This window comes from Scyliorhinus canicula, chromosome 12, assembly GCF_902713615.1.
Source record: "Scyliorhinus canicula chromosome 12, sScyCan1.1, whole genome shotgun sequence".
Taxonomy (NCBI): Eukaryota; Metazoa; Chordata; class Chondrichthyes; order Carcharhiniformes; family Scyliorhinidae; genus Scyliorhinus; species Scyliorhinus canicula.
In genome coordinates this window covers 154,191,102-154,211,356 of record NC_052157.1, presented here as the reverse complement: position 1 = coordinate 154,211,356, position 20,255 = coordinate 154,191,102, and the positions used below count along the sequence as shown (strand labels likewise).

At 46.5% G+C, this 20,255-nt stretch overlaps 1 protein-coding gene across 3 annotated transcripts in view; it reads left to right on the top strand.

Moving 5' to 3' along the window:
- ulk2 (unc-51 like autophagy activating kinase 2) overlaps positions 1–20,255 on the top strand; it is a 127,709-nt gene that overhangs the window by 52,128 nt on the left and 55,326 nt on the right. For all 3 annotated transcript variants that reach the window (XM_038814595.1, XM_038814596.1, XM_038814594.1), the window contains exons 6-12: positions 424–597; positions 4,924–4,997; positions 5,862–5,963; positions 6,949–7,007; positions 13,995–14,077; positions 17,323–17,373; positions 18,950–19,038. In XM_038814595.1, the coding sequence (XP_038670523.1) occupies positions 424–597; positions 4,924–4,997; positions 5,862–5,963; positions 6,949–7,007; positions 13,995–14,077; positions 17,323–17,373; positions 18,950–19,038 (632 nt within the window). The remainder of the gene's footprint in view (positions 1–423; positions 598–4,923; positions 4,998–5,861; positions 5,964–6,948; positions 7,008–13,994; positions 14,078–17,322; positions 17,374–18,949; positions 19,039–20,255) is intronic.

The following is a 20,255-nucleotide window of genomic DNA, read 5'->3' as shown; positions in this document are numbered from 1 at the left end:
CCCGGAGGAAACCCCCACAGACAAGGGGAGAACGTGCAGACTCCACACAGACAGTGACCCAAGCCAGGAATCGAATCTCTGACCCTGGAGCTGTGAAGCCATAGTGCTAACCACGTGCTGCTCATGGGACCGTCATCAAATCCATTGTGCGATGGTGCACCCAAAGCATTAACCATGACCTTTATACAGATGCTGAGCCTGATCCAAGTGTTTCCAGCATTGCCTATTTTAATTTCAGATTTCCTACATCTATGACTTATACTTGGAGATTGATTATTTTTGGTCGATTACAAAAATCTAGTTAGCAGCCTACAATATCAAAATAACATTGAAGTCGCGTAGGCTCTGATATTAGAAGATTCTGTTAGAACAGTATACCCCAGAGTTTGAGTTACAGGTAACTAATTTTTTTGTTTTGAATAGCCAAAGGGACCCTTAGTGAAGACACCATTAGAGTCTTTCTCCAGCAGATTGCAGCTGCCATGCGAATACTTCACAACAAAGGAATAATCCATCGGGATCTGAAACCACAGAATATTCTACTGTCTTACGTCAGCCGGAAGAAATCTAATATGAACGGCATTCGTGTCAAAATAGGTACGGCTACGGTTGTTCTCTTTTGCAAAGTCAGTCTCGTGCAGAGCACGACATAGAGGTTGCGTTGACCCCCATCCTTTTGAAAAGTTGGAGATTGTACGGCCTTTACAAGGTCACTGAAAGGGGCAACACAGGTGGAGAAGGTAGTCAAGAAGGCATACGGCATGCTTGCCTTCATTGGCCAGGGCATTGAGTATAAAAATTGGCAAATCATTTTGCAGCTGTATTGAACCTTAGTTAGGCCACAGGGAGTATAGTGTTCAATTCTGGTCGCCACACTACCAGAAGGATGTGGAGGCTTTAGAGAGGGTGCAGAAGAGATTTACCAGGCTGTTGCCTGGTATGGAGGGCATTAGCTATGAGGAGAGGTTGAACAAACTTGTTTTGTTCTCACTGGAACGAAGGAGGTTGAGGGGCGATCTGATAGAGGTCTACAAAATTATGAGGAGCATAGACAGAGTGGATAATCAGAGACTTTTTCCCAGAGTAGAAGGGTCAATTACTAGGGGCCATCACTGCCGGAGGAGGCGGTGGAAGCAGGGACGATAGTGACGTTTAAGGGGCATCTTGACAAATAAATGAATAGGGTGGGAATACAGGGATACGGACTCAGGAAGTGTAGAAGGTTTTAGTTTAGACGGGCAGCGTGGTCGGCGCAGGCTTGGAGGGCCGAAGGGCCTGTTCCTGTGCTATACTTTTCTTCTTTACACAAATGTTCCTGTCAATCTGCACCTGTCACAAATTGCTGATTCAAACAGACTTTGTGGTGTTTCCAATGAGGGAACAGCCCCTGCTTAAACCACGTAAAGGGGCAAAGGACCAAATAAAACTTCAAAGCTTTAACTGAACAGTGTTGGCTGAGTTTTGTGGCTAGAATTGTTAGATTTCAAAGGTCAAAAATGGATCACTCCCCATTGTGTGGATTCTTTAAGCATTCGGTAAAATCATTGTACTGTCGCAAAGTCTTGTGTTCAATTTTGCTGAGTTGTCGGACAGGATGAAATTGTATTTTCCAACATGTCCGAAACATCTTGAAGGACTTCCCTACTTTGAATCACTCAAAAGAAAATGGGCACTTGCAGCAGGCGAGTGCTTCAGTTTGTCTCAATGCTGCTGGCCTATAGAAAAGGGAAACTAGGCAGGAATCTTAGTCATGATTTGTGTCCAGTGACTCGTGCTGGAATGTGTGCGGGTGTCTAGTGACGGCAGAATTGCTTGGCTATGATCGTTTAACAACTTTCCAACAACGCTCACTCTTCAGATTCTCACATGACAAATTCTTCCTGTGCATAAAGCTGGCGCTAGAGGAGTCAGTTCCCAATGAGGGTCCAGGACCATCAGGAGAGATGGTGATTTTTATTTTAATCAAAATAAATTGCAAAATGACAACAGATGCCTTGGCACCTAAATTGGCAGTCGCTAATTCATGTGGTATAATGGTTTATTCTGGGACTTCTCTCTGAGAAACTTGACACAGGGCTTTTTATTTATTACTGCATCACACATTCTTCCGGGAAGTTCCAAGTATTCCTATTTGGGTAGTAATTCCGAGTACGTAGATTATTTATCAATTTGCTGAAAGGCAAGCATGAATGTGCTTGGGATATAAACAGAGGCACTGCACTCACTGACTGACTGCCAGCGTCACACTTCGATTATTGCAATTATTTGGTAAACAGAATAATTTTGTCCATGCTGCATAAGCTCAAATAAATAGTCTAGGGTTTCAAGTTAAGCACACGTTGCAGTCACACATTATCTTAAAACAGCATCTGAACTGAAATGATTACCCTTTTGGACTTTGGTATTTTCAATATTTATAGATCCCCCCCCCCCTCTCCCACCAATTTGTCTTTTGTCTGGCTCACTGTCCAATAATCATTGTCCAAGAACAAGTGACTGGTTTCAGGAGCCACTCAACTCCTGCATAGATTTTTAGAATCATGGAATTTACAGCGCAGCAGGAGGCCATTCGGGCCATCGGGTCTGCACCGGCTCTTCAAAACAGCACCCCACCCAAGCCCACACCTCCACCCTATCCCCATAACCCAGTAACCCCATCCAACACTAAGGGCAATTTTGGACGTGAAAGGCAATTTATCATGGCCAATCCACCTAACCTGCACATCTTTGGACTGTGGGAGGAAACCGGAGCACCCGGAGGAAACCCACGCACACACGGAGAGCGTGCAGACTCCGCACAGACAGTGACCCAAGCCAGGAATCGAACCTGGGACCCTGGAGCTGTGAAGCAATTCTGCTGACCACAATGCTACCATGCTGCCCATTTGAATGATGCTCCTCAAATACTTAGTTTTGTTGATGCTGCCCTAATACGACCACCACAGATGTTATCTGTTGAGCAAGCCAGGTCCCAGAGGGAAACCTGTCTCACTGATCACAACTTTTTTTTCTTTTGAAAATTAGGAGCAAAAGCTACTGACCCCAAAAGCATAGAATACCAGTAGCATCTTTTAAGATTTTAAAACTTAAGATTTATTGAGGAGAAAAAAGTAACGCAGTTGAAACAGCCCCCTAGAAATCCCACTGTGTCAGAGCACACTAGTATACTGCTGGCTTTGAAGCAACTCCCCTCATGATATTTAACAATTATAAACCCAGTAATGTTACCCAAGGCAAAGAATTGTTGTTGCTTCAACAAAGGTATACCGTGTGATTACTCAAACACCTCCACTCTGATGTGGAAATCCAAAAGATTTCCACGTAAAAGACAGTTAGGCCCCTTAACAGTCCAAGAGAAATAGAAGAGCATACATGTCGGCAAATCTCAGGGAGGTGTAAAAATAATAGGGCAGTGATGGGGGATTTCAGCTTCCCCAACATTAACTGGGGTAGTCATAATGGGAAAGGTTTGGAGGGACCTGAATTCTTAAAATGTGTCCAGGAAAATCTTTTAAGCCGGTATATAGATCCTATGAGAGGGGGTAGTCCTGGACTGGACTTAATTTTAGGTTACAATGTCTGGCAAGTGGTTGAACTATCAGTGGGGGTGCATTTTGCAGACAACGATCATAACTCCCGTTAGAATCCATAGAATCCCTACAGCGCAGAAGGAGGCCAATCACTCCATCGCGTCTGCACTGACCCTCCGAAAGAGCACCATCTAGGCCCACTCCCCCACCCTATGCCCGTAACCCCGCTCATTGATCGTGACCAATCCACCTATTTGGATATATTTAGATTCAAGATTGTTATGGAAAAGGACGAGGAGGGCCTAAAATCAAAGTTCCAATATGGAGGCCGGCCGATTTTAATCAGATCAAATATGATTTTGCCAGAGTGGATTGGGAGCAGACACTTTCAGGTAAACCAGTGACAGATCAATGGGATGCATTCAAGAAGGAAATAGGGAGAGTGCAAGGCCAACGTGTTCCAATAAAGAAAAAGGGTGGGACCAAGAAATCCAATGGACTCTGGATATCAAGCGATATACAGCATTGAATAAATAGAAAAAAAGGGAGGCTGTGGCACATATTGAGGGACCAAAGCAGCAGAAGCCATTGGAGTATAGAATATGTGAGAGAGAACTTAAAAGGAGACATGAAAGCATACTGGCGGGTAATATAAAGGAAAGTTGTTTTCCAAATATGTTTTCACATTTTCGTACTTTGCTTCCACTTTTGGGTCACTAAAATTTAATGTACCTAAAAGTCCCATGTCAGTTTGGATCTTCCCTGTTAAAATTCAACAGCTGAAAAATCAAGTCTCTCCCTATCTCATGCAAATTTAAAACCCACCTATTTACTTGTAAACCCAACCTCATCATAGTCGTTCATTACAAATGCATGAACCGTACACCTTTACCCTTCTATCTCTCAGCTCTCACAGACAAGCTGTCTTTATTAAGCTTCTCTCAGTTTAGTTAATCATGGAAATTATGGAAAAATGCCTTCCTGAGTCAATTGCCCAGTCATGTTGCAACCATTCTAATTACGTTTTAACCTTGCACCTTGTATATACAGTTGCTGCTTCATTCTGGTTTCTCGAATCTGACCCCACTCCAGTTACTGGGAAGGTTACATTGCACTACAGCTATGTTTTCTCTTAAAATTACAAGCTTATGATGGTGCTTTGCTTCAGTTACAACTGAGAGACACAGTAAGAACCTTTACAGTATTCCCCGCTGCTTTAGTAGTGCAAACTGACTACATCGCAATTCACTAATTCAGTGATTCACTGTACTGTAAGAGCTTTGAAATGTTTAGGCATGATGAGAAGTGATATGATTGCAAATATTTCCTTTGTGCGTTTCATCAGATCTTGCAATCCAATTATTGAAAGCTTTTCTTTGTTATTGTCTTGCAGCTGACTTTGGCTTTGCCCGGTATTTACAGAGTAATATGATGGCTGCCACTCTTTGTGGGTCCCCCATGTACATGGTGAGTGATGTACCAGCTTGTCCACTAGGTGGGATGGCGATTGTTCTGAAAATGTTACCTATCTTGTACAGCACTGTTTTTTACGATTGAGTCATTATATGTACTTGTTTCTTCAATCTGTAATTTTACGCTACTGCTTATATGTAGTGTCTCAACCCTCCACCACCCACATCTTTCAGATAGTAGGAAATCCAATTCGGGGTAGACACAGGATGTTAAAACCTAGATTTGCGGTTTAGAGCCTGTAGTGGATGGGGAGACAAATTACATCCTTTAATTATACAGGGAACAGTTGAAATCTGAATAACATAATGATGCCTGGCTGTCTATCTTTTTGATTAGAAAATGCTGAGGTGTATTTAGACACTTCGAGCAAGAGAATGAAGAGGGATAAATATATAATCAACAAATTCAACTTGCTCAGTAGAAACCCATTATAATGTTGCATTTTCATGTCACCTGTTATTTTTCTTGCTGTCCTGCTCTATCATATAACCTACTCCCTGGTGCAAGATTATAACCTGTTTTTGTTGGGGTTGATAGGGGAAGGGAGGAACAGGAGTACAGAAGGGACAATCTACATTAAGTTACTTTTGGGGATTGTATAGTTACTTTTTAAACTTGCCTGTTGTGTGCAGTGGTTAGCACTGTTGCTTCACAGCGCTAGGGTCCCAGGTTCGATTCCCAGCTTGGGTCACAGTTTATACGGAATCTGCATGTTCTCCCTGGATCTACGTGGGTTTCCTCCGGGTGCTCTGATTGCACCATGCATTTAAGAGAATGCATAATTAAACCTAAAATGGGGGCTGTAGTAAGGGTTAAGGCCTTTCCTTCCATGATACTAGACATTTTTTTTTGTTTCAGGCACCCGAGGTCATCATGTCGCAACATTATGATGCCAAGGCAGACCTCTGGAGTATTGGCACTGTAATATTTCAGTGTCTTGTTGGCAAGCCTCCTTTCCAGGTATTGATTGAGAATAAGATGCTTTTGAATGTTCTGAGACTATTTGTTTTTATTTCAAATGGTGCAGTCGTTTGTCTGAAGTGCTGTGGAAATCCCACTATCTGCTGTGGCAAAACTCTCACCAATTAGGGGATAATCGACATTGGGTAATCAAGAGTTCCCAAGGTTTGCACGTAACATTGCACATGCGGCACAGCAAAATGGTAGGCATGGGTATTAAGATGCTTTGTGCAGTTCCGCGAATAGCCTTGTAATGATGTGACACCTCACCTCACACGAGGCTTTGTCCTGTGAGAAACGGGTGTTTGAAGTGGGGATGGTAGAGGTTAAGTTATATTGAAACTCGTCTTGTTAACAATTATACTGTTACTAAGTTGACAGGTAAACAAGTGGATCAAATTTTTGCCAATCAACCGTACACATGGAGTTCATTAGCTGGGAATACCTTGCGGGGATTGAGAGCAGAAATAACATTTTAATAGTACGAATTGCTTGATTTAGTCTTGATTTCCCAAATTTCCTCCTCCTTTTGAAGAACTTTCTCTTCTAAGGTAAAAGCAATTTGTTCTAAAGTCCACCTTAATTTAAAATCCTGTGTAACATAGATTGTATGGGATACTTCCAGGGATATACATGCCCACGATGGATAAACGCCTCCGGATCAGTTGGAAGGATTGAATATTGCTGCCATGCCATGCACAAAATGAAAATAGAAAAAAGGAATAATACCTTTTATTTTCAAACAATGCGGTATTACGCTGATTTAACGTTCATCAGCTTATTATGACATCAGAATTAGGTCACCTTCAACTAATGATTGATATCTCTCTGCAATGTCTGTTCCAGTGTTTTTAAAATATCGAATTGCAATATGTGGCATATTACTCGATGCTTACACCCACCAGGGCAATTTCTTGATCGTTATTGTTCTCTCGAGTAACTGAGCCAACACCTGATTTACATTTGAAATATCTTTCTGTTGTAGGCCAACAGCCCACAAGATTTAAGGCTCTTCTATGAGAAGAACAAGACTTTAGTGCCTAAGTGAGTGATTACCTATTTGATCCTGGGTCAAATTTATTTTTAGTTTTTTTTTTCCCCCCGACTTGTTGTGATCAGAGGTGTAAGACTGTTCTTCACGCAAGTGGGAATATGCATGATAGATTCTGGAAAACTAGTAGCCGTAATACTTTGCCTCCTACTGTTTCAATACTAGGACTTGGGTACAACTTCAATTTTTGAGGAATTGTCTGTTGCACAGACTATAGAATTCAGTCTGAACTGTCAAAAGTGAAAGATTATGTTTCAAGAAGGGAATTTTTTGATGGCCATAGTTTGAGAGATTTCCACTGTTAATTTAGTAATGAGCATTACTTTAGTACTGTCAAGCAAGTTTAGAATTGTGCACTCATTCAGTGCGAGTAGGATTATAGCCCTGCTTTGTCATGACATTATGTAATGTCTAGGCTGTTGGAACTCAGAAACTGAACATTTCCATTTTGGTTTTTAAAAAAATAATTTTTATTGAAAAATTTTGAATTTATACAACAACCTCAAACCATACTAAAATACCAACAATAACAATAATGACAACAATCATGAACCTTCGCCCCTCCTCAATGAACAACCCAACATATTAACAACAACTTAAATTAACACAATGTTAAGTTACATAACCGTAGCGAAAAAATAAATAAAATAGAAACTACAGTAAGGAACCCCCCCCCACACGGTTGCTGCTGCTATTGACCAAGATACCTATCTTTGAGCCAGGAAGTCCAGAAAAGGCTGCCACCGTTTATAGAACCCTTGTTCTGATCCTCTCAGGGCAAATTTGACCCTTTCCAACTTTATAAATCCCGCCATGTCATTGACCCAGGTCTCCACACTTGGGGGGGCATCGCATCCTTCCACTGCAGCAAGATCCTCCGCCGGGCTACTAGGGACGCAAAGGCCAGGACGCCGGCCTCTTTCACCTCCTGCACTCCCGGCTCCACCGCAACTCCGAAAATCGCGAGTCCCCACCCTGGTTTGACCCGGGATCCAACCACCCTCGACACCGTCCCCGCCACCCCCTTCCAGAATTCTTCCAATGCTGGGCATGCCCAGAACATATGGGCATGATTCGCTGGACTCCCTGAACATCTGGTGCACCTGTCCTCACCCCCAAAGAACCTACTCATCCTAGTCCCAGACATGTGGGCCCGGTGCAGCATCTTAAATTGGATGAGACTAAGCCTCGCACATGAAGAGGAAGAGTTGACTCTCTCCAAGGCATCCGCCCAAGTCCCGTCCTCTATCTGCTCCCCAAGTTCCCCCTCCCATTTAGCCTTCAACTCCTCCACTGACGACTCCTCCACCTCCTGCATTACCTTATAGATGTCAGACACCTTCCCCTCTCCGACCCACACCCCCGAAAGCACTCTGTCCATCGTCCCCCGCGAGGGCAGCAAAGGGAATCCCTCTACCTGTTGCCTAGCAAACGCCTTTACCTGCAAGTATCTGAACATGTTCCCTTGGGAAGCCCAAATTTATCTTCCAGTTCCCCCAGGCCCGCAAACCTCCCGCCAATAAACAGGTCCCTCAATTTACTGATGCCCACCCTTTGCCACCCCCTAAATCCCCTATCCTTGTTCCCCGGGATGAACCGATGATTGCCACCCAATGGAGCCTCCATCGAGCCCCCCGTTTCCCCCCTATGCCGTCTCCACTGTCCCCAGATTCTTAGGGTCACCGCCACCACCGGGCTCGTGGTATACCTCTTAGGGGAGGGTGGCAACGGCGCCGTTACCATGGCACCCAGGCTCGTACCGCTACATGACGCCATCTCCATTCTTTTCCATGCCGCCCTCCCCCCTCCGTCACCCATTTACGCACCATTGACACATTGGCCGCCCAATAGTACCCCAAAAGGTTGGGCAGCGCCAGCCCGCCTCTATCCCTCCCTCGTTCCAGGAAAACCCTCTTCACTCTCGGAGTCCCATGTGCCCACACAAAGCTCAAGATACTGCTAGTCACTCTCCTAAAGAAGGCCCTGGGGGTGAAGATGGGCAGGCACTGAAAGAGGACCAAGAACCTCGGAAGCACCGTCATTTTGACGGACTGCACCCTCCCCGCCAACGACAATGGCAGCATGTCCCACCTCTTGAACTCCTCCTCCATCTGATCTACAAGCCTGGTGAAATTATGTTCGTGAAGAGTCCCCCAGTCCCTGGCCACCTGCACCCCCAGGTACCTAAAACTCTCCCCTGCCCGCCTAAGCGGGAGCCTACCAATTCCTTCCTCCTGGTCTCCAGGGTGCACCACAAACACCTCACTCTTGCCTAAATTTAGTTTATAACCTGAAAAGGTCCCAAACTCAGCTAGCAGCTCCATCACCCCGGCATCCCTCCCACCGGGTCCGCCACATACAGTAACAGGTCATCGGCATACAACGACACCCTATGTTCCTCCCCACCTCGCACCAAACCTCTCCACCTCTCTGAATCCCTCAACGCCATTGCCAGCTGCTCGATTGCCAATGCAAACAACAAGGACAGGGGGCAACCCTGCCTGGTCCCTCGGTAAAGCCGCAAGTGCTCCGACCTCCTCCCATTCGTTGCCACGCACGCCATCGGGGCCTCATATAGCAGCCTCACCCATCTAATAAACCCTTCACCAAATCCAAACCTCCCCAACACCTCCCATACGTACCCCCACTTCACTCTATCGAAGGCCTTCTCTGCATCCAGCGCCACCACTATCTCTGCCTCCCCCTCAATCGCCGGCATCATGATGACATTCAACAATCTCCGCACATTCGTGTTCAGCTGCCTTCCCTTCACAAACCCTGTCTGGTCCTCGTGTACAACCCCTGGCACACAGTCCTCTATCCTGGTGGCCAGGATTTTTGCCAGCACCGTGGCATCTACGTTGAGGAGAGATATGGGCCTGTATGAACCATACTGCTGGGGGTCCTTGCCCCTCTTTAAGATTAACGAGATCAGCGCCCGCGACATTGTCGGAGGTAAAGTCCCCCCTTCCCACGCTTCATTAAGTGTCCGCACCAGCAAGGGGCCCACTAGGTCCACAAACTTTTTATAAAATTCCACCGGGAACCCATCCGGCCCCGGTGCCTTCCCTGACTGCATCTGCCCGATCCCCTTAACTAGCTCCTCCAGCTCAATCGGCGCACCCAACCCCTCCACCTGCTCCTCCTGCACCTTCGGGAAAGAAAGCCCGTCGAGGAACCTCTTCCTTCCCCTCCTCTCCCCCGTTGGCTCCGACCGGTACAGTTCCCCGTAAAAGTCCTTGAAGACCTCATTCACCTCTACCCCCTTCCGCACCACATTCCCACTCTTGTCTCTCACTCCAGCAATTTCCTTAGCCGCATCCCGCTTGCGGAGCTGATGAGCCAGCATCCTACTCGCCTTTTCACCATGTTCGTACACTGCCCCTTGTGCCTTCCTCCACTGTGCCTCCACCTTTCTAGTGGTCAGCAAATCAAATCAGTAGCCCACAGGCTGCGCCTCTCCACCAACAGTCCCTCCTCTGGTGCCTCTGCGTATCTCCTGTCTACCTCCAGCATCTTTCCCACCAGTCTATCCCTCTCGCTCCTCTCCCTGTGTGCCCGGATGGATATCAGCTCCCCACGAATCACTGCCTTCAGGGCTTCCCAGACCACCCCCACCTGAACCTCCCCCGTATCATTCACCTCGATTGTACCCCTCAATACTTGCCCGGACCCTCCTACACACCTCCTCCTCCGCCAACAACCCCACATCCAACCGCCACAACGGGCGCTGGTCCCGCACCTCCCCCATCTCCAACTCTATCCAATGCGGAGCGTGGTCGGAGATTGCAATGGCCGAATACTCGGCCTCCTCCACGCTCGGAATCAGTCCCCTACTCACCACGAAAAAGTCTATCCGCGAGTAGACCCTATGTACGTGGGAGAAGAATGAGCACTCCCGTGCCCTCGGCCTCACAAACCTCCATGGATCCACTCCACCCATCTGGTCCATAGACCCTCTCAGTACCTTGGCCGCCGCCGGTCTCCTACCCGTCCTAGAGCTGGACCGATCCAGTGAAGGATCCAACACTGTATTGAAGTCCCCCCCCATGATCAGACCTCCCGCCTCTAGATCCGGGACCCGTCCCAACATACGCCTCATAAAGCCCGCATCGTCCCAATTTGGGGCATACACACTAGCAAGTATCACCTTCTCTCCTTGTAGCCTGCCCCTAACCATAACATACCTACCCCCCTTATCCGCCACCACCTCCGATGCCTCAAACGACACATTTGTCCCCACCAAAATCGCCACTCCACGGTTCTTCACATCCAACCCAGAGTGGAAAACCTGCCCCACCCACCCCTTCCTCAGACTGACCTGGTCCGCCACCTTCAGGTGGGTCTCCTGAAGCATTGCCACATCTGCCTTTAGCCCCCTCAGATGAGCAAGTACCCTCGACCGTTTCACCGGCCCATTCAATCCTCTCGCATTCCAGGTAACCAACCGGATCAGAGGGCATCCCGCCCCCCCTCCCCCGTCGACTAGCCATAGCCCGTCGACTGCCCGCCCCAGGCCAGCACCCCCCGCCCACCCCAGTCCCCACAGCGACAACACCTCACCTCTGTCCACCTGGCCCCCACCAGCTCCTTCCTGACCCTGCCAGCAGCAACCCGGCATTCCCCTCTCGCTCTCTCTCGCGCTCTCTCTCGCGCTCTCTCTCGCGCTCTCTCTCTCTCTCTCTCTCTCTCTCTCTCTCTCTCTCTCTCTCTCTCTCTCTCTCTCTCTCTCTCTCTCTTTCCCCCCCCCCCCCCCCAGGGCTAGGAACCCTCCTAGCCGCGAACCGTCTTCCATTGTACTTCCGTGGGTCAGCTAACTTCTGCTGACCCCGGAAACTCCCGCCAATAACCCGGCCCCTCCCAAAGTGGGATCATCCCCATCCTATCCCTCCAGGCACCGCTCCAGCGCGGGGAAGAACCAGTTAGGGCCCCGCCTCTCCCCGTCATCGTCTCCACCCCCCAGCCCCGCAGCGCGGAAACCAGAGGAAAGCCCGCGCTTTCTCACCTTCTGACGCAGCTCCCAAATACCAGCCCCACTCCATACCCCCAACCCGACATAGAATACAACAAACCCCCCCAACCCTCCCCGCAAGATACAAAACTCAAACAATGCCCCACAGCAAAAAAAAACAGAACAACACCCCCATAAATAACCATATCAAAATTGCAAAAGTACAGAAACAAAAAAAGGACACTGCAACAGCAGAAACCAGCAATAAAGTATTACAACCGACCCCCCAACCCCTAGTTCAAGTCCAGTTTCTCCGTCTGCACAAAGACCCACGCCTCCTCCGGGGATTCTAAATAATAATGCCGGTCCGAATAAGTTACCCACAGGCGCGCAGGCTGCCACTTTCCGAACTTTATCTTCTTCTTGTAAAGCACCTCTTTCGTCCGATTAAACCCGGACCGCCGCTTAGCCACCTCCGCACTCCAATCCTGGTAGATCCGTACTACCCCATTCTCCCAGTTGCTGCTCTTCACCTTCTTGGCCCAGCGCAGCACACACTCCCGATCACTGAACCGGTGGAACCTCACCAGCACCGCACGCGGGGGTTCATTCTCCTTAGGCCTCTTGGGGAGTACCCTGTGGGCTCCCTCCAGCTCCAGGGGCAGATGGAAAGTCCTGGCCCCCATGAGCGAGTTCAGCATCGTTGCCACGTTGGTTGTTAGGTCCGACCCCTCCAGCCCCTCCGCAAGGCCCAAGATCCGCAGATTTTTCCGCCTCATGCGGTGATGAAGCTCCTCGAAGCGGTCCTGCCACTTCTTATGGAGTGCCTCGTGCCCCTCCATCTTACTCACTAGGACCACGGCCTCCTCCTCTCGTTCAGTGGCCTGCGTCTGCAACGCCTTGATGGCAGCATCCTGGGTCGTCTGAATCTCCGAGAGCCTTTAGTTCGTTTCCTGCAGAGAGCTCAGTACCTCAGCCTTGAAATCTGCAAAACAGCGCAGGAGAGCAGCTTGTTGCTCTTGGGCCCACTGCTTCCACCCCTCTGGAGCTCCGTCGGCCGCCATCCTGGATTCCTTCCCCAGTTTTTTCTTGAGAGCTGCTGCCGTTTTTCCCCCCCTTTCCACTCCGAGTTCGAGTCATGCACTGCGGAGAAAGTCGATCAGCACACCTTCTCCCACTGGGAGACGTCGAAAAATTTCCGTTTTGGGCTCTAAAAAGAGCCAAAAAGTCAGTTTGAAACGGGAGCTCCCAAATGTGCGGCTTCCTACGTCATCGCTGCCACCGGAAGTCCAGCGTTTCCATTTTGGACAATGTCGTTGAGTGCTAATGCATCTGTCATAGCCCTTGTCAATAATAATTATAATAATAATTGCTTATTGTCACAAGTAGGCTTCAATGATGTTACTGTGAAAAGCCCCTAGTCGCCACATTCCGGTGCCTGTTTGTGGGGGGGGGGCTGGTACGGGAATTGAACCCGCGCTACGGGCCTTGTTCTGCACCAGCTGTTTCGCCCACTTTGCAGACAGAATGGAAACCCCCTCAAACGCTTCAATAAACTGCCCCAACTCTGAGTTGAAAGGTGAGCTTTTCAGATTTCCCACATCATCCACACTTGAGATCTTTCAAGATGGGAGTTTGCTCATTTGAACCAAAGTGTAGGAGTTCTGTGCTGCAGAGGCAGCTTTCCCATGTCAAATCCTCTCAAGACCAGTACTACAAAGAGCTAAAGTCTCAATCCCAACAGCCAATGCTGACCACTTTTAAATAGGAAATTGACGTTTAATGTGCTGAAGTTCTTGCGAAGTGTGCATGGTCAATATCAGGAGGAGAAGCTTTAGATTTATTGACTAATTGACAGGGCAGATGGGCCAATTAATGTGTTGCAAGTCCATGGGGTGTGATGCGCTTCAGTTACAGCATTACATTTCCTCACTCCCAATAGTAAAGGACAACTTAATTTTGTTATTTGATCTTGCATTACTGCCTCCCATTGTTTTCTACTGGTGATGGTGATTTATCTATCAAACAGCATCCCAAGTGAAACTTCCAGTCACCTGGGTGGCCTATTGCTTGGTTTGCTTCAGAGAAACCAGAAGGACAGAATGGATTTTGGTGAGTTGGTTTTAGTTTCCTTATTTCCTGTCCTTTAATAAGTTTTAGATCTAGCGGATCTCATTGTGTTCACTTTGTTGCTGTATTTGCCTATAATCGCCTTTGCCTCAGCTGAAACACTCATCCATGCCTTTGTTCCCTGCAGACTTGACTAGTCTAATGCTCTTCTGGCTGGCTTTGCGCCCTTTGTAAAATTGAACTCATCCGAAACGGTGCTGCCTATATCCCAACTCGCACAAAATTCCGTTCATTGATCATTTCTTTGCTCGCTGTCCTACATTGGCTCTTGGGTCCAGCAATGCCTCAGTTTGTAAAATTAGTGTGCTTGTTTTCAGATTCTTCCTATATTTATAAGCTCTGTATCCCCACAACCCGCCAAGACGTCTGCTGATCACTTGTGCATCTCCAATGACCATTGCTCTAGCATTGGCGGTGCCGAGACCCGAAGGAATTCCCTCCTAAACTTCTCTGCTTCTTCTCCAATGTCCTTTTGACATGCTCTTTAAACTCCACCTGTTTTACTAAGCTTTTGGTCACCTGTCCTCAATAACAACGTCAATTTATGGAATATATTGATCATAGTACGACTTCTTAAGATGCTTGATGGGCTTTATCAAGGAAAATCAAGCCACATAAGGATGTATTAGGACAGGTGAACAAAAACCTGTGCAAAGGTAGTTTTCAGGAGGTTGGATGTTAAAGGCACTATCTAAATGAAGGTCATTAATACTGTGAGATTGGATTGGATTTGTTTATTGTCACGTGTGCCGAGGTACCGTGAAAAGTATTATTCGGCATACAGTTCAGACAGATCATTCCATACATGAGAAAAATGCATCGGGCAAACATAAATACACAATGTAAATACGTAGCCACGGGCATCGGGTGACGCCTACAAGAGTGTACTACTACTCAGTAGAGAAGATATGTGAAGAGATCAGATCATAAGACCATAAGACATAGAAGCAGAATTAGGCCACACGGCCCATTGAGTCTGCTCCGCCATTCAATCATGGCTGATATTTTTCTCATCCCCATTCTCCTGCCTTCTCCCCATAACCCCTGATCCCCTTATTAATCAAGAACCTATCTATCTCTGTCTTAAAGACACTCAGTGATTTGGCCTCCGCAGCCTTATGCGGCAATGAGTTCTACAGATTTACCACTCTCTGGCTGAAGAAATTCCTCTTCTTCTCTGTTTTAAAGGATCGTCCCTTTAGTCTGAGATGGTGTCTTCTGGTTCTAGTTTTTCCTACAAGTGGAAACATCCTCTCAGCGCCCATTCTATCCAGGCCTCGCAGTATCCTGTAAGTTTCAATAAGATCCCCCCCTCATCCTTCTAAACTCCAAAGAGTACAGACCCAGAGCCCTCAACCGTTCCTCATATGACGAGCTCTTCATTCCAGGGATCATTCTTGTGAACCTCCTCGAGACCCTTTCCAAGGCCAGCGCATCCTTCCTTAGATATAGGGCCCAAAACTGCTAACAAATACTCTAAATGGGGTCCGCTCAGAGCCTTTTACAGCCTCAGAAGTACATTCCTGCTCTTGTATTCTAGCCCTCTTGACATGAATGCTAACATTGCATTTGTCTTCTTAACTGCCGACTGAACCTGCACATTAACCTTAAGAGAATCGTGTACAAGGACTCCCAAGTCCCTTTGTGCTTCTGATTTCCTAAGCATTTCCCCATTTAGAAAATAGTCTATGCCTAAATTCCTCCTTCCAAATTGCATAACCTCACACTTTTCTACATTGCATTTCATTTGCCACTTCATTGCCCACTTTCCTAGCCTGTACAAATACTTCTACTCCCTTTCCTCGATACTACCTGTCCCTCTACAGATCTTTGTATTGTCTGCAAACTTAGCAACAATGCCTTCAGTCCAGTTCAGTCCATAAGACCAGGACAAATGGTTGGTGATGTGCATACCTAGGAATTTGAAGCTGTCATCTATCTTCACCTTGGCCCCATTGATGCAGACAGGCGTGTGTACGATACTTTTCTCCCTGAAGTCAATGACCAACTCTTTAGTTTTGCTGACATTAAGGGAGAGATCATTGTTGCACCACGCCACTAGGTTCTCTATCTCCCTCCTGTATTCTGACTCATCAATGTTCGAGATACAATCCACTACGTTCGTGTCGTCAGCAAACTTGTAGATGGATACATGGTTAAATTGGAGTTCAGAATAATAATAATAATCTTTTATTGTCACAAGTAGGCTTGCATTAACACTGCAATGAAGTTACTGTGAAAAGCCCCTAGTCGCCACATTTCGGCGCCTGTTCGGGTACACAGGGAGAATTCAGAATTCGCAGTTGGTACGGGAATTGAACCCGCGCTGCTGGCCTTGATCTGCATCATAAACCAGCTGTCTAGCCCACTCGTGCACGGGCCTTGCAACATACACATTCATTGGAAAGGAGCATAGTTTTCTGCCTACATCCAAAATTCTCTTCACCACTCAAGGTAGGACCAGCCCATCCAAAAATGACATTATTGCATCACCACTACAATCGGTTTACAGGCCCACTCAGGCCTGAATCTGCCCACACAAGTATAATATTACATTCTGTGAGAAGCTGATTCTGGTCGACAAAGTAATCCTATAGGGGAAAGCTATTGTATGTGAATACTGGAGCCCTTGCACGTTATTAATTGACCGTAATTTCACAGTTCACTTGGGTGTTCTTACAATTATTTCTACAGTAGAAATTAACAGTCTGCGTTGAACTCCAAGCTTTAATCCCAACTGGCAATTTGATTTGCCTCCAGCCATCAGTTGCAAATTATGCTGCGGATATACGTTTGTGTGTCGTAAGAGTATTAAATGTGGAATTTAAAATGTTGCACAGGAAGGGCAGCATGGTCGTGCAGTGGTTAGCATTGCTGCCTCACGGCGCCGAGGTCCCAGGTTCAATCGCAGCCCTGGGTCAGTGTCCATGTGGAGTTTGCACATTCTTCCCGTGTTTGCGTGGGTTTCGCCCCCACAACCCAAAGATGTGCAGGATAGGTGGATTGGCCACATTAAATTGCCCCTTAATTGGAAAAAAAATGAATTGGGTACTCTAAATTCCATTTTTAAAATGTTTCACTGGAAAGTACAGTGCCTTTTGAGGCAAATGACACATCTTTGTAGCTTGTAATCTTTGTTCACTGAAATCTTGCTGAAAGTATTCAGAGGCAGCTCTACATCGTCAGGAGTTTCAAGGAATAAAACAAACTGAATTTTTGTTTTTCAGAAACATTCTTTAACCATCCTTTCATGGATCAAACTTTGTCGGTCAAAAAATGTAAGTCAGTGGCTTTGTTTTATTATAATTTGAGTGGTTGTTTCTAAATCGTAGGGGAAATTGCTGCAAAGGTCTTTTTGATTTGGTTTATAAGGAAGATAGTGCTAACAATGAATAGTGCCAACAAAAAAATTGGGCACTCTAAATATTGGGTACTCTAAATATTGGGTACTCTAAATTTATCCCAAAAAAATGTGGAGAGAAATCCTATTTCGACCACTTCACTCCTTATCTCCCAAAGCAATTGACTGTAATTAGCCAAGCATCTCCTCGGGGTAACTGATGGCTCCCAGAACATGTGTTTATACTTGGGTCCTTATTTGCGTCTAATGTTCACATGGGTGGTCTTTCAAGATACTTCAATGAAACTGAACAACTTGTGATATTTGGGCATCATACTTTAAAAAAAAAAATAAAAATTTAGGTTAACCAATTATTTTTTCCAATTAAGGGGCAATTTAGCATGGCCAATCCACCACCTCTGCACATTTTTGGGTTGTGGGGGCGAAACCCACGCTGACACGGGGAGAATGTGCAAACTCCACACGGACAGTGACCCAGAGCCGGGATCGAACCTGGGACCTCAGCGCCGTGAGGCAGCTGTGCTAACCACTAGGCCACCGTGCTGCCCTTGGGCATCATACGTAATCTCAAATAGCCGTTAGTGAGTTGAGTCCAGCTCACTTTATTAGAAATGGTAGAATATTTTTCCCCAGCTACAACCCCGCCCTATTTCCTTCAAACTATTTTGTTCATGTATTTTTACATCCAGTTGCACGGATCATACAATTGTACCTCCCCTTTGCAGGCCCATCTGTCAAAGCATATTTGTGGCCTCTGCCAATTTATTGTTGGCTATTGGTTTCCTCTTCCTATTGACTGTCATTGTATATTTCAGTGGTTGCAATAACAATTTTTTTTAAAAAAAAGTTTTTCACTGGCTTAAACCATTTCCTTGAGCTGAATGTTTTGAGTTAAATTATATATTGGTTTACACATTCATTTTGGCTCTGAAATCAGCACTGCTTAGCAGTCCTTAGAGCCTGAAGGCATTTGGACAAAAACTCTTCGGTAGCGCAGGGAAAGTTAAACAAAGCTTTTAAACTATAGCTTCTGCTCCTCATTATTGTTTTATGTTCTCAGTGTACCGTATTTAAAAAGGTGTGTATAAATTACCTGCCAAAGGAAACAGCAAAGTTAACATCAACGGGATTGGGAGAGGCTGAAGCTGAAGGCATTATTTCACATAAATTATAATTTCCGTGACTGGAGTGGCATTTGTCTGCTGCAGGCATAACATAGCCTGTAGTTGGGTCTCCCCTCCGACACTTTTGTTCAAGCTTTGCTCTACTTCTCTGCTCAACAGCATCAAGGGAAGTGAAAACATGATATTATGGAAATTGCCCATCACTGTTTATATTGTGCCTCCTCATCAGGCCCTGTTTAAATCTGGGCATAGTTGGATGATAAGAGAGTGTGCTTGAAATATTTGATCAATGCAATTGGATGTTCTAATGGAAAGCCATAATGAAATATAGTACTTAAACCTAATGGATTGTAACCATTATATCTGTAGCGTGCCCTGTGCCTGTACCCACGTGCCCTGGTTCCGTTTCTGGTAGCTCTTGTGGCAGCTCTCCATCTTGTCATTTTGCTTCTCCACCTGTAAGTAGTCTACTTTATTGATGCCTTATTCATTCCACGTCGTTCTACCACTGATGTCAAATGAATCTGACCATCATTAGTTTCATTAATAGATAACCATTGATAAGTGAACAATTTGAAACTGCTGTAAAGACTTTGCTTTTGTATATTTTCTGTGTCCATTCGAATAACGAGGGTCGAAGTTAACCCTGGCTTTTAGGCAAAAAATCGCAACTCTGTGTACTCCCCACCTGCACGCTGCTGAAGTCAAACGTACCCTGGTGCAGATCTATTTGTAGAATCAAAGAATAGCACACCATTTAAGGTGACGATTCAGCTCCTCGTGTCTGTGCATATCACATGTGATGTTACTGTTGCGCACCATGTCCCTGGCAATCCCTTCCTCTAATGTTTTTTTTAAAAATGATTTTTATTGAAAATGTATAACAACAGAACAATAATAATAATAACAATAAACACCCCCGAACCCGTAACAACGCATATAACGAACCCCCCCCCCCCCCCCCAAAACCCGATGAACAACAAAATAAATTTAAAATAAATTAAATTAACATAAACAATTCCCCCCCCCGGGTTGCTGCTGCTGCTGACCTAGTTCCCTATCGTTGCGCCAGAAAGTCGAGGAAAGGCTGCCACCGCCTAAAGAACCCTTGTACTGACCCCCTCGGGGCGAATTTGACCTTTTCCAGCTTAATGAATCCCGCCATGTCATTGATCCAGGTCTCCACGCTTGGGGGTCTCGCATCTTTCCATTGCAACAAGATCCTCCGCCGGGCTACTAGGGACGCAAAGGCCAAAACACCAGCCTCTTTTGCCTCCTGCACTCCCGACTCCACCCCAACCCCAAATATCGCGAGTCTCCAGCCTGGCTTGACCCTGGACCCTACCACCCTCAACACCGTCCTCGCCACCCCCTGCCAGAATTCCCCCAGTGCCGGGCATGCCCAAAATATATGGGCATGGTTCGCTGGGCTTCCCGAACACTTAATGCACCTGTCCTCACTCCCACAAAACCTGCTCATCCTTGTCCCGGACATATGAGCCCTGTGCAGTACCTTGAACTGGATGAGGCTAAGCCTCGCACATGAAGAGGAGGAGTTTACTCTCTCCAGGGCGTTCGCCCATGTCCCCTCCTCAATCTGCTTCCCCAGCTCCACTTCCCACTTAGCCTTCAGCTCCTCTACCGACGCCTCCTCCACCTCCTGCATCACCTGGTA